General features: G+C 37.6%; 1 protein-coding gene across 1 annotated transcript in view; it reads right to left on the reverse strand.

The window, feature by feature from the left end:
• The window catches only part of LOC129443123 (cAMP-dependent protein kinase catalytic subunit beta), a 35,003-nt gene that overhangs the window by 15,338 nt on the left and 4,002 nt on the right, over positions 1 to 15,663 (reverse strand). The window contains exon 2 of the mRNA XM_073864366.1: positions 8,924 to 8,985. Coding sequence (XP_073720467.1) covers positions 8,924 to 8,985 — 62 coding nt within the window. The remainder of the gene's footprint in view (positions 1 to 8,923; positions 8,986 to 15,663) is intronic.

Consider the following 15,663-nt stretch of genomic DNA (forward strand, 5'->3'; position numbering starts at 1 on the left):
TTAAACCACAACTTCTCGTCGTGTAGATCCGGTCGTGATGCGCCAGCTGACCCCACTACGTCACAGCAATACGTCATGACGCCAAGAGGTCACAGAGGACGAACGCGAAACTCCGCCCCAGTGTTTACAAGCGTCTTGAAAGAGGACCGTTCCTACGTTGTTGTATGTCAACTGATACTAATTAATGTCTTTGTGGCAGTTTATTGTTTAAAATGGTCCGCAAATGTGTGTTTTATATATGTAACACGTGACCTCCCTACGTCACTACGCATTTACTTTAGGTCGTGCTGGACCGGACCTTGACGAAAAGTTGTGGTTTAAAAGTATATATTTTTTATTTTTCTTGTCAAAAATGACAATCATTTTGCTAGATAAGACCCTTATGCCTCGTTTGGGATCGTTTATAGTCCTTTGAAACTCCGTTGAAAAAAACTGTTAAGTGTTGAGTTAAGTATTAAATGTTGGGTTCTATTAAAGTCCATTAAAATTAGAAAAATTCTGCAATGTTTTCTTCAAAAAACATAATTTCTTCTGGACTGAACAAAGAAAGACATCAACATTTTGAATGACATGGTGGTGAGTAAATTATCTGGATTTTTCTTTTAAGAAAATGGAATATTCCTTTAAAGTTTTTACACCAGCAGATCAAACATGTTACTGCAATTTTGGCACACACATTTCTCTGCAATTGGACAAAATTGAACCAGGAGACTTTGTCACAAGACACAACAGATCTCACAAAGCCCATTTCAACCCTTAACTCATTTTTGACCAACTGCGTAGTTACTGCGCTTTGGCTTGGTAGGGCAGTATAGTGTGTTGGGGTCGATGAGACTAGTTTTAGTGCACTTATGTACTGCTGTTCTTGTGTTGTTCTTACTGCTGCTAATGTTTACCTCATTTAAGTCACTTTGGAAAAAAGCGTCTGCTAAATGACATGGGGGCAGTTTCCCAGAGAGGGTTTAGGTTAATCCAGGACTAGGCCTTAGTTATAGTCATTTTTACAAACATAGCTTACAAAAACAATACTGGTGTGCATCTTGAGACAAAACAATGGCACTAATATATGTTGAGATATGTCAAGATGTTTTTAAATTAAGGCAGCTTTACGGGAAATTGCCCCTAAAATGTTAAAAAACTAGTCAAAAAAGTTGAAAATACTTATTAATTCAAGTGGTTTAAACATTTAAGTGCAACAAGGAATTTTCACAGTGTATGTAAATAATCAAGTTGACACTAGGGATGCAACGATTATAGATTTTGATGGTACGGTTATAGTCTGATAAATAATCACGGTTGTACGGTTATTACGGTTATTATGGACTCATTTATTTTACAACATTAATGTAAAAAAATCACATGAATAAATTTTTTAACAATTGCTAAATTCTTTTGTATTTTCAGTTTGTGTATTTTTTATGTAATTCTTGGACAAATGATAATAATAATAACCTAGCAGGCTTTGACTTAAACAGTATAAGTGCCTTTTGAAACCTGTAGGCTATTCATTTGAATGATCTTTTGAATAAATGTAATTTTATATTTGGACTGAATATATATTATAATATATTATAAATATATTATAAAACTAAATGTATATTACTTTGATGTGTTTGAAGTATTAGTAAAACTGATAAGAGCCTCTCAAAACGAATAATAACACAGGGTCATCCTGGACTGGGTTCTGCGAGTCATTTTGGACTGGCAGCATTAACGTGTTAACTCATGCTATTAATTCATAAATCATTAACACGTTAAAATAATTCAACGTTATTAAATGCAGTCAGACCACCAGGAGCCCCCTCCGGATTTGATCCGCGAGGAGGAGGTTGTTAATGCTGCACAGACCGATTGGAGTGTGGCTTTCACGCACCCGTGCAGGCACGCACACACACACACACACACACACACACACACACACACACACACACACACACACACACACACACACACACACACACACACACACACACACACACACACACACACACACACCAGATGCACGAACAACCAAGAGACGTGTCACGCGCACATATTCTTTTGAACGCGGAGCTTTGTCATACAGTGCGCTAACGAGCATGTCGCATGCCGCACGCGCCTCTTGGTGGTTCGTGGATCTGGTTTGTGTGTGCGTGCGTGAAACAAAAACACGCGGTGTAGCGGAGGCTTTACGGTTACTTAACCGTGACATTTTAAAGCGCGGTTAATAGTGAAACCGGTTAATCGCTGCATCCCTAGTTGACACGGACATTTGCCTACTCTCCGGTGTGTGACAGTATCAGTTTTTCATGTTACAGCTATTGCTAGTAGGGCTGGGTATTGTTAGGAATTTCACAATTCAATTCGATTCCGATTCTTGAAGCTTCGATTCGATTCAATTCGATATTGATTTGTTTGCTTCAATATCGATTCAATAATAAGTAGATACACAAGTAATTAAGTACCTGAGTAGCCTATATTTTAATTTAAGCTTTTAGTGCAGACTTGAACGGAGTGCAGCTGCTGTTTGCCATCTTGCTGTTTTGGTAAAGCGTGTTTTGGTAAAGCGTACAACGCTGAACGCTCTCACTAGAGCAGGGCTATTCAGTTAGTTTGTCATGGGGTCCAGTTCATGAAAAGCATCTCAAATAAGGGGCCGAAGATATATCAGTGATTATGACTACATATATATTTAAACTGCATAACAACAAAATCAGTGCATTGTAAAATAGGCTTTTTCTACAAACATGTATTTTCAAACTGCATACAACAAAATTAGTGCATTGTAAGATGTCCAAGTAGGCTTTTTCTACATCCAGACATGTTCATATGTTGTATTTTAAAACTGCATAACAACATAAGTGCTCTGTAAGATGCTTTAATTTACATGTATAGGGGTAAATAAGAGCCATATCACACTCATTGAGAATTTAACTTATTAGTACACATAACAAAAAAGTTTACAATATGTAACATAACATTGTTTTATGCTGTTTTTGTCTAAGCTAATTATTTCACTACCTCTATTTAAACTACAACAGCCATCTTAATAATTGGCAAACATTAGTCTAGCTTCTAATAAGAGAAATTATACTTTTAGATTTCGCTAGAGCAGTAAAATCAGGTGTATGTTTGTCAGTAGATACGCGTTCAGTGGTGCAGGTGTTGGGCGCGATGGGTGATTAACTGTTACTAATCGTTTCAATGCGTTTCCTTTATTAAGACATCTAATGTCATTGTGGATAAGCAAGTCATCATTGAGCCGACATATCAATGTATATGGAAATACAAGAAGTTAAAACAGCCATAGAGTCCGTGGTCTCACCAATGTCGCGTCTTGATATGCGGGCGCGAGCGGCTCGCGGTAGACCAAAGCGCGAATATAAACACGTGACACAGCTGCTCGCGCCAGTCACGTGACGCGCGCTCTGCATCTCATGCCGTAACCAGAGGCGGACAGAGTACACAGGTTCATTACTTGAGTAAGAGTACAGTTACCCCTTGCTAAATTTTACTCAAGTACAAGTAAAAGTACTGCAGTCAGATGTCTACTCAAGTAAAAGTAAAAAGTACTTGTTTTTAAAAGTACTTGAGTATCAAGAGTACAAGAGTACATTTTTTAATTTTGCATTACTACTGCCACAGTGCACATTGAACCATGTGAGATGATTGACTGCTGTACAGCAAATGATAGAGCTCTGAGGTCAAATCTGACACAAATCAGGAAGAGGAGACACACATCTCACTCCGTTCGCTCTTTGAGCTCTTCAGATCGCATAATTCAGTGGAAAATGAATAGAAATCTTATTCTGTAAGATTAAAAATTTTACTAACATGTGATAATTAATCATTATTTCTTCAGATATGCGCACCATTGTACTAATAGCCCTGGCGGATTCTGTATATTTTATGTATTTGAATACAAATAAACCGGAGAAGACGAGAATAAATGTTTAATGATTTCTATTCAAAATAACGAATGTTTCAGATTAATTATTTTGCACTCCTGGCATAAATTAAGAAATTAATGTCACTGCAAACCATTTTAATAACAAACAGCGGTCAAATGTCGAAGCTTGTCTTGTGATGCTGAGTTTGTCCAGATCAAGTAAGAGTGTGATGTTTTGAAGAGTAATGAATTTTGAACAACAATAATCCGGGATCACCAGCGATCCCTGCCGCTCTCAAGGGTTTAAATTTTTGTAAGCGATGATGAAGCTCTGTTTTGGTAAACACAGCAAACACTTAAAGCGAAAACTATCATTAACTTGTTTAGAAAATTAAAATAGTCTGGCGAGGTGGAGCCACGGGTTGTCACATTCCCAGGATGGACCTGCTGTGTCTTCATTCATTGTTTCGTCCATGATTTCTTTTCTTATCTAAATCTGACTATTGGAACTTTGGCGGAAAGGCTGATTGGGATAGCTGATAGGCTGTCCCAATCAGTGGCGCCTGCACAATCCAATCACATTTGAGAAAAGGGAAACAACAAATTGAGGGTTTCTGAGATTTTTTTTCCCCCTTTTTCTAGAAGTAACGGGTACTCACGGTTATGGATAGAAATGTAGTGGAGTAAAGAGTACAATATTTGCCTCTCAAATGTACTTGAGTAAAGTCATGAGTACTCCCCAAAAATAATACTCGAGTAAAGTACAGATCCCTCAAAATTGTACTTAAGTACTGTACTCAAGTAAATGTACTCCGTTACTGTCCGGCTCTGGCCGTAACAGATGCACGCTCATCAACACGTAACTGTAGGGCCCGTTGTCCAACTACATTTATTTTAATTCTACATTTATTTATTCTAGAGATGTCTTTTTCACCGACTACATAAAGGGCCGGATCAAATTAGCTCGGGGAGCGGGCGCTAGAGTGTTGCCCACCCACAGCGCCGCCACTGGCCGTTAGGCTGAATCAATTCATAGGATTTGATAAATCGATATTGAATTGAGGAACAAATAATTGCAATGCATTGATGAATCGATATTTTTACCCAGCCCTAATTGCTAGGACTTTTATAATGTTATACGGAATTAACATGTTATTTATTCGAATTCAATAGTTGACATGGTCTAAGTGAATATTGAAGATATCAAGGTTATATTTTCACAAAATGTTATTTACATTAAGCAGGATGATTTTATGTAGTAAACAGTAGCTGCGTTTCCATTACAGACTTGCGCAAAGCTTTAGCGTCATTTTCTAAATTTCAACGAAATGACGGAGTTTCAATTAACCGATGATATTCGACTGAAAGGTAGTTTTTCCTCTTGCGTTGAGTCATTACAAACATCTTACTGATGTTGGTAGGTTTACTAATATCACATCCATCAAACTAGGCATTATTTTTCACAGACGGAGACGTTAGATTATTATCTAAACATTAACGCCAAGAAAAACTCCTTATTAGTGATGTTGCAGTGACAGAATTTTCCCACCGGTTAATAAGTGTGTGACAAACCCGGTATCACCAGGTGGGAGGGGCTTATGCATGCAGCCGTGCACATTTTACTTTCACTTTTGATTATACTTAGGAGCACCATCATTTAAGCCCAAAAGTCGCTGTTTATTTACTTCCATCATGGCTGGTCTTCTCGAATCATACACAACAAGTTGCCGTTTCTTCTTGGTTTGTGGGTTAAATCAAGCTGCTTCTTCTTTGACGGTCGCGCTGCTACTGTGGTTACACGCGTGGACAGGGCTCGCAAAAATTTTAAATCCCTGGTAGCCCTTTGGGCAGAAACTCTTTAATTTTTGGTAGCCCGAAATGAATATAAGTAGCCCGAACAAAAAATACACTGTTTAATGTAGAATACTGATAAATCCTGGATTTCCATATAAGCAATCTATTCCTGCCCATCCCCAGCTAACAATTTAGTTCCCAAAACGTTCCCCTATTTTCCAAGGTTAGCCAGGAATGTTTTCTTTGAGAAAATAAACATTCCCCTAATGTTCTCCCCTAACGTTAGAATAATTGAATTGTTATATTACTGAAATATGATATATGAATGTATTATACATTTTTTTTTATAACAAATACCTCACCACATCACACATTGTATTTAGATAACATGGTATTTTATCAAATATATAAACAACCAGTGACTTTAACACAATATAGAAGACTTTAAGCAGATATTTATTAAAAAGGAATAAAGATTTAATTCCCTTTAGGTTAACAGATCTTACCAAGCCGTTTACTTCCGCTAGAATAATGCAAAGTACCCAAAAGTATAAATGAAAACCGACGCGAAACGTACGTCGTCGCTGCTATGCCATAGGACCTACGCACAATATAATGAGCCCTATAGGTGTTTCTTGGAGGTAATAGTACATTGTTTTAAAATCAAAAGAGATGTAGGAGTGTCATCTAGTGTTGGGCGATATGCCCCATTTTCAGATCGTCCTATCGTCAGCCTGTGAGATCAGCGATACACGATATTATCGGGGGGCGGGGCAGTAGTTTACTCATTTTTTTATTTGTTAATTTTTTACTCATTATAACAAGTCACTTGATGGGTGGACAAAAAAACAAGAGCAACACCGTCATGACCGCAACCTTCTTAAACCTGATGCCATTAATGCGAGCGCGACGTAATCGACGATGAAAATTTGTCGACGGCAATTTTTTTAGTCGAGGAGTCGCATATTTATTTTTTTCCGTCTCAAACGGCCCACTGTAAGTCTGTCTCATGTCTCAAATGGCTCAATGTAATTCACCTCCACACCAGTCTGTGCGCTGTGCGCGCCCTGCTGGTTAATCTGCTACGCTATCATCTTTCTTCCCTCTCCCCCTGCCTTCACTGCTTTAATTTTGAAAAATTGGCGGTGGCAGGTGAGTCTATGGAATTATGAGTCGGAAAGCTTCCGAAGTATGAAAGTATTTAAAGCCAAGTTGTGATAAAAGAGTGGTCTGTTACACCGTGCCAAACGTCGCTGGCTTATCACGGGAGCACAACGACAATGCACGAGCATCTCAAACGAAAACACTCGGGAGTTATTGACGATACACCCACAGAGAATGGGACAACGTAAGTAACTGTTATATGATTATTAATGAAACGGCGAGCTAGTCAGTACTGTTTTATTAACTCTTTTGAGAAGTACAATGACTCTGTCTTTGGATGTTAAAGGCTATCAGTGTTTGCTCGTGATTCCGCCACGGAATCAACACTGGACGCAACAAATAGATTTTTCATGATTCCCATTTACATTTTTATTTTACTATTTTAAACGGCGCAATTCATTGTTGCGAGTGTTCAGCGCGTCTCTCTCTCTCTCTCTCTCTCTCTCTCTATCACTCATGTTGCTTGCAGCGCCTCGACCGCGCGCGCCTCTCTCTTACGTGACAGTGAAAAGGTGGCAGTGGTTTTAATGTACTTTCTTTTTTGCGTAAACGTCAACATTCACAGATGTCTCTGACAAAGACGACTGATCGAGTTAACATGACTTGAAGAAAGATTAGCAGTAGTGTGAGTCTGTGTGCGAGCTTTCTCCCTCCCTATGATGCTGTATGCCGTGTTCTGTAGTCTATGTAACAACAACAGTGTATTCTCTTATATTTCTGAATTTGCACCGAATTGTCTGCGCTATATCACTCGCATTTAAAATCAAGAAATGGCTCAAAACACAACAACAATTATGAGAAGAGCAACAGCAGTAAAGCTACAATGTAAATGTATGGTGATTTTTGCATATCTAAATCAGGATTTTAGCAGCAGTTAAAGGAACAGCTGGTTGGATAAAAAACGAGGTGATGGGTCATGTTTAGACACTATTTTATAGGCTACAACAGAACAGATAATATGTAAAATAGCATTCAGTTGTGTTAAAATGCAATATAAGATCAAAGAGTAGAAGTGAAACATTTCATATTTCTGTTAAGCATCTACTTTGCACTGGAAGTTTTTATTATTATTTATATTGTTTACATTGTAATTTTTTATTTGGTAACATTTAAGTTATTCAAATTGTTTATGACACCGGTAGGTTCAAAATAAAATGGACACAATGAAATAACAAACACTTGAGTTTTTTTTAATTAGTCGTTTAGAATAGTCGACTATTCGAAAAATTAGTCGAAAGATTAGTCGTTAGAAAATTAGTCGTTAGTGGCAGCACTAATTAAAACCCTAACAATGATTACTTAATAACTGTAAGAACATGCATCTTCGCACGCACACACACGTGCGCGCACATACAAACAATTCAATGCATTGGTTTAGTGCTGTTGCAGAAGACTACACGTGTCAAGCAGTGGTGCTCTCATGAGGTGCCTTTTTAAACGCATCGGTCCAGCGGAACGCGATCATATTTTAAACAGAATCATATATTAAACACGAGGGACGTGTTGCTACAACTCCTTGAAATGCATATCATAAACAGGATTAATACCTAGTGATCTGACTTCGGACAGAGCGCAGCTTTCTGCACGTACGCGAGAGAGGCCCAAAAAGCAACGGGTCATATTTTAAACAAAAAGTACAGTTTGCCTCAGCTCGCATGAAACGCATTAAACTGAACAAATACATAAGGATTACTACTTCAGTTTATGTTTAGACTTCGGACAGACGCGAGAGCGCGTGCACGTGAGACAGAGAGAAGCGCAGCTGCTGATGACGCGGCGCGCTGGATTTAGTGGTAGAAGGAGACCAAGACGCGCGCATTAAGTGCAGATACGTGCAAGAAGGAATTCTCTCTTTACAAGCCCTCTGCGTAAAGTGAAGCCCACAAACCCTCATGTGAGGAAAAGCATGCATTGTGGGTGTTAATATAAAACTATGATGATAATAATAATAATAATAATAACCATTCGCCAACTATCGTCATGACTATCGCCATGAAAGCCTGCCATTGGCGATATGTCTGAAGATCGTCGATACACGATACTATCGTCTAGTGTCATCAAAACATTATTGATAAGGAAAGTCTGTTATACTCTCACCTGTGGTGGAGATTCCCATTTCCTCAAGAAATCTTCTTTGGCTTTTGCTAGAAACTCTTTCACTACATGAAAACAAAAGAAAAAATGGTTGTAAGCATTAAAAAAAGAAAAGCAAACCTACTGTTGATTAATCAGAGACACTAAAATTGCAGTCAAGTCTTGTAATGAATAAATGTGAGTGCCATCAAACAAATGTACCCTCTTTTTTTGCTGGATCATAGCATGGCTATCCAGCTGACATGAAACACATTGCATATCAACTCAACAGTACAAATAAGACTGAATAAGGGAGGGTACATTTATTTTTCTAGCTATTTCTATATCCTACACATCAAAACCAGGCAATCTTACATACAGCAGAGGTAAAACGATGCTCTTGGTGATGCATGCACTGCTTCTGTAGTTATTAAACACAGGAGCGTGACATTACAGGTGTAATCTAAGACAATTTAACGTGAAATGAAAACAACACGGCAGACGTCAGTCGACCGCGGTGACGGAAACGTAATGAGCAAAAGGTCCATTGTCATTAAGAATTTACTGAGTTTAATTTACATAAAAGTTTTCAGTCACCGCGGTCTCCTAATGCAATTATGATCATACCAAAAGTCTCTATAGATCACCACGGATTTTCAGGAACATTCACCCACATGGATGGGATGATGGAGAAACAGACATAGAGATAAAGAGAGACACGAAGAGAGAAAGTTTTCTGTCAAACATCACATCGGTTAAGCTGTGCAAGACATGGATCAGACATGATAAAAATACATTTAAAAAAATAAAATAATGAACAAAAAGCAAAGACAGAGCAGATAGACAACAAGCGACTGCTGACAGAAAGGTGCTTAATGCTTTGAAGGATATTGTTGCTGTATGTAGTTGTAAAAGTTAATTTAGACGAAAAAAATGATTTGATCAGACGGCAGAAAAACATTATTTTTGGAAAAAATTGAAAGTTTTGTTACTTGAAACATGAAATCTGTTTAGTGCATACCCAAAAGAAACCAAATACACCATATCTCTATCTATCTATCTATCTATCTATCTATCTATCTATCTATCTATCTATCTATCTATCTATCTATCTATCTATCTATCTATCTATCTATCTATCTATCTATCTATCTATCTATCTATCTATCTATCTATCTATCTATCTATCTATCTATCTATCTATCTATCTATCTATCTATCTATCTATCTATCTATCTATCTATCTATCTATCTATCTATCTATCTATCTATCTATCTATCTATCTATCTATCTATCTATCTATCTATCTATCTATCTATCTATCTATCTATCTATCTATCTATCTATCTATCTATCTATCTATCTATCTATCTATCTATCTATCTATCTATCTATCTATCTATCTATCTATCTATCTATCTATCTATCTATCTATCTATCTATCTATCTATCTATCTATCTATCTATCTATCTATCTATCTATCTATCTATCTATCTATCTATCTATCTATCTATCTATCTATCTATCTATCTATCTATCTATCTATCTATCTATCTATCTATCTATCTATCTATCTATCTATCTATCTATCTATCTATCTATCTATCTATCATAATATAAATAATATAAATGAAAAGAGTTTCTCCCTCTCTTGCCGGCCCACAACATTAACAACTCATCTCTTATTGTGCTGCTGACGTCATTACTGTTGTTTATACTGTCTGAATAAACACATTATATCAGGACTTCAAAACAAAATTTTATAACTTAAAATACAACAGTACAGGGATAGACAAATAAAAACTGAACTGAATGCAATAGGAACAAGAACCAGCAGTTCACAAAAATGTTCAGTGTTTACATCAAGCCACCTACAGATGTGAAAATATCAAAGCAGTGCAAATGTATTTTGCCCATACTATTGGCAACGCTGCATACCTATGCTTTATTACTAGTAAGGGTTAGGGCTGTGATGGTTGTCATTAACACTACACAACTAGGGCTAGGGCAGTTTTTTACCACCGCAATGGTAATGCACAAATTCACTGGGGTGGTGCAGTGGTTATAGATTGGGGGGGAGATGCATATAGGTCTTATATATAATGCATACATATATTTTGAAATATAAAAATGTAATCGAGGATCAGATATACTTTTTAACAAACGTGAATGTTCATAGGCGCCAAATCTTTTCTCCGCCGGTGGGTGCTCGTCACAGCGCAAAGCAATGCTTAGGTTTCTTAGCAACAAAAGACGCTTTGAAGTGACCACACGCTTTGAAGAGGAGAAAAGCAGTGCGGTCACATTTTCCTCGTGGTTTTAGACGCGACATTTGAAGTAAATGTTAAGCCACTGTGCGTATGTGCTTGGCCATTTCGGTGGCTACACTCAGGGGATCGGTGCATATCTGCGTGTTTATTGTAGCACTTCCACTCATGAAACAACAAGTGAGAAACCTTTTTGGGGTTATAATGTTTTATATGTTTTATATAATGAATTAAATGTTTTTACCTCTTATAGGAATAGCTGCGTGATGAAGTGAAACTAAAGGGTTAATAAACACAAACTAAAGCAGATGTTGTAGAACGTCTGGCGAACGATGATAGAACGTTTTTTACCATTTTTGCGCTGATTATTTTCCACTATTAATTACATTATCTTAAAGGAGTGTAACTACTGTAGCATGTAAATAATGCATGTAAATATACATATAAATAATGTGAGCAAGAGCGCTCAACAATTATATCTAATTAACAGGCACGTGAAACCTAGCAGATTGCTCAAACAACAAAATCACCAACTAACTTCCTTTAATTTTGCAAGAACTATAGACTAATACAATAACAGGCTTAAAGGTGCAGTGTGTAAATTTTAGCAGCATCTAGCAGTGAGGTTGCGAATTGCAACCAACGGCTTATTCCACTGCTTATCCCTTGCTTTTGAAACACAGAGAAGCTACGGTAGTCCTTTTACGACATTACACATTTACATTACACATTTGGATTTGCTTAAATTGCATCAAATCTTCTTAATACGTGTTCCAATCACAGATGTGTCTGTTGAGCTTAGGAATGTAATGGATAGGGCTGGGACGGTTGTAATTACCACCACGGTGGTGGAGTGCGACCCGTGGTGGGGAAGTGCAACCATCTCGCCCAGTGAGATGTCTTTAAGTTCTTGTTAACACAAACGCCAGCAAACGCGGAGTTAATGCGCTATTTGCAAGGAAGGCAACTGATATCAGTGATGAACTGCTGGCTTGGGGGCGGAACAATGAGGCAAAATATTTGCTCAATATATGCTTCTCAATCCGAAGACTGTAGCCTCCGAAGGTCGCATTTGCAAGCTGCATACGTCATCAAGACTGCCTTATTTCATAACATTAAAGGGGGGGGGGTTTAATGGTATTTCAAGCATTCTGACTTATTAACACAGTTATAGAGTTGTTATAGAGTTGTTTCCTCATGCTAAACGCAGGCAAAGTGTCAAAACAGCAGTTGGACGTGTAACAGAGTATTTCTGTGCCGAATGCAGTTCGCCAGGGTTCGTACAAGTTTCGGCAAATTTTTTTCAATTATGGTTCTAACTGACGTTTCAGGGGTTTTCGATGCGTATCACTTCTTTATATGGGCTTCCCCCGGAAAACTTCCACCGGAAAACCCCGCCCACCCGTCAATCAGCGGGAGACGCTAGAGCTTGCTAACAGCTTATCACGCCACTCAGCTTTGTTTAATTTCAAAAGTCAACAATGGCACGAAAGAAGAAGTGTGTTTTTGGATGTAAGGAGAAGACATCCAGCCTTATGGAAACAATGGATATAGTTTATTATCCAGGGTAACAGCGGAGTTTTGCGTGTGTGTTTGATGCAGTGGATTTTCCCAACCAGGTCATGGCGAGTTGCACGTGGTAAGTAAGACTTCTGTCTTATGTTGGAAATAGTCGCGTGCATATTATATAAATGACACGAACATGTAGTGAATCATCAGTTAAAACAGTGTTGTATAGTGTTGCATGACTCGTACTCGCTCCTCCCGCGGTATAACTCCTCCTTCTTCATTTTTCGTACGTTATCGGAAAGATTCGGTAAAGCTAATCTTTCTTTTATAAATCTGATTAAACTAAAGACTCTTCAGAGATATAAAGGATGTAATACTACTCTATAGGTACTCCAGATTAACATCAGAAATGCAGAAACAGCGTGTGTACGTGAGCTTTAACAATAATAAAGTTGACTATTATTCTTTGTTAATCATACATTGTTTTAATATGCTCATGACTTGCAAATGTCTGAAAATAATAAACCAGACTTGATGAAATATACAACCTGCATATGCAACCTCCGGAGGCTGCAGCCTTCGGATTGAAAAACAGACGTTCTCTCTTGGTCACTCAAAGTTGAGAAAAAGTATCAATCTGCACTACTAGTACACCATTAGAACGCGTTTTCAGCGCGGCTGGAAAAATTATAACCCCAAAAAAGTTTCTCCCTTGTTGTTTCATGAGCATGCATTATGTATGCATCAATGTGCATGTGCAAATATGCGCATGCACGCACCCCCCCCCACACACACATACGAACCAGTCCGCTAAACACTCTGGTGTTTAGATAAAAGGGCGAACTCACACTTTCATCATAAACAACAAAGTTTATTTACAATGTAAGTAAGATGCGTGCACTCAAGTCATTGACAGTTTTAGTGATCATTCTTTTTGATCGCTTTCATATTATTCCCAGTTTGAATACCTTTTAATCATGCATACATATACTCCTTGCAGCTTGTTTTGTCTGTTTTAAAGGATATATGATCACAATCTGAAGAGCTATAATCAATCATGCTGTACTGAAAGCTTATCTTACAAGCTCCTCTCAGCCACTTCATTTTAAAGACACTTCTGATGCTGCTTTCTTCATCATTTGTAAACTTATGCATTCAAATTACATTAATTTATTTATTTATTTTTTTGAATCATTTTAATAATTTAATATGACCTTATAGCATTTTGCAATTGTTGTGCATATATATTTTTTGTGGTGCCAGCTGTATTTCTTGACAAACCAGGATGTGAATTTGCAGTGGGTTTGGTTTGTTAGTCCTGCACAGAGAAGTGACAGAAGGTTTGTTTGTTAATCTCTAAGCTGTTCCCAAGAACCAAGCATAGGCTGCTATGGTTTAAGTAGTTTTTTTATAAGCGAGGGAGAGGAATATGTTGCACATGTTGCAAACCAATAAATAAATCATGATACTTTTATTTTTTTAAACTATTAAAAATTTAATATTTACTAATAGTTTGTTTTCAAACTTACATATATAATAAATATATATAATAAATGTTATGATCGTTACTGTCCGATACTGCTTATAGTGATCGGCCCCAAAAAGCCTAATCCGAGCACCTCTAATTTCTAAGAGCTAGTTTCGGTTGCTGTGACTGGTTTGAAGATTTTTTTATAACAGATGTCTATGGGAGGATTCTTTCTTTTGCTTCATCCTTTTATGGTATGTTCTCGCTCCACAAGTATGTGCAGGTCTGGAATGGTTGTGAAGCATACTATGACTCCTTACAAGTTTAAATGCTTATTAAAAAAGGACTTCTGACTTCACAGTGAACTTACAGAAATGTTACGCTCAAAATGCGCCAGGTTTATATTTAATTTGGTTGCACAGAAAGCAACACACATCTTGAGCAAATATTGTGTTAGTAATGGGCATGCATTTAACGCTTGCACACTTAAGCAGATGCAAATAATGACAGTACACAGGTGATCTTATACATATAAGTTGATGTATTTTTTTATAATAAAATACTTAAAGGGCTCATATTTTGTGGCTAAAAAGCAAATTACTTTGTGTATTTGGTGTAATATAATGTGTTTGCATGGTTTATGGTTCAAAGAACGCATTATTTTCCACATACCATACATTTTTGTGGCACCTCTAAGTCCCGCCCACCATTTTGTACTCATCGTTCTGAGAAAGCGCGGTGTGAACCGATTGGCCAGCTATCCAGTGCGTTGCGATTGGCCGAATACCTCGATTACGTAAACGGAAATGTGACGCTACTAACCATGTTTTGATAGATACTATCGTATTTACTACCTTATCAATACAAGCCTGAATCTGACCCAGAAAAGATGGCTAAGCTGATCGATCAACTTTACCAATGGGATATGAGCAGAACGTAACAGATTGGTTAAGTAAGGATACAATCACTGCTCTGTGCTGCACAAAACTCGCGTTTTAATCGCCAGTAAGAAATTCATTAAATATGAAAACATCGCCTACTTAAAGGATGTCAGTCAGCAGAACCAGAATGTAGTTGCAAAGTTGGAATTGCTCCACTTTTTAGACGAATCCGTTGTGTACATCCAGCCTTGTAACTCCCCCGTATTTAGAAAGTAGTCCTTTCGTAAAATGTGCAGCACACAATCAAACATTTGGGCTGAAACAGTGTTGTTAATAAAAACTAAACCCTGTTTTTTATGTTTACTCTATTGGCATAGGATTGTGGCCAAAACTGGTACTGCAATAACACAACTGGTGGCCAATACACAACATGACAACATAAACATCAGTTGAGGTCTGCAACTCTACTTTCTAAATGAAGATATCCTGGCCAGACCACTGTTGTCAGTGATATAAGTATTTGAAATGAAAATGATTTCTTAATGTCTAGTGACGCGGATGAGGCGTTAAGCGCGGCGTGGTAGACGCGATTCCGCCTCATTCGCGCATCCGCTGGAAAAATTTGAACTTTGGCCGA

Source organism: Misgurnus anguillicaudatus, unplaced genomic scaffold, assembly GCF_027580225.2.
Source record: "Misgurnus anguillicaudatus unplaced genomic scaffold, ASM2758022v2 HiC_scaffold_26, whole genome shotgun sequence".
In the NCBI taxonomy this organism is placed as follows: Eukaryota; Metazoa; Chordata; class Actinopteri; order Cypriniformes; family Cobitidae; genus Misgurnus; species Misgurnus anguillicaudatus.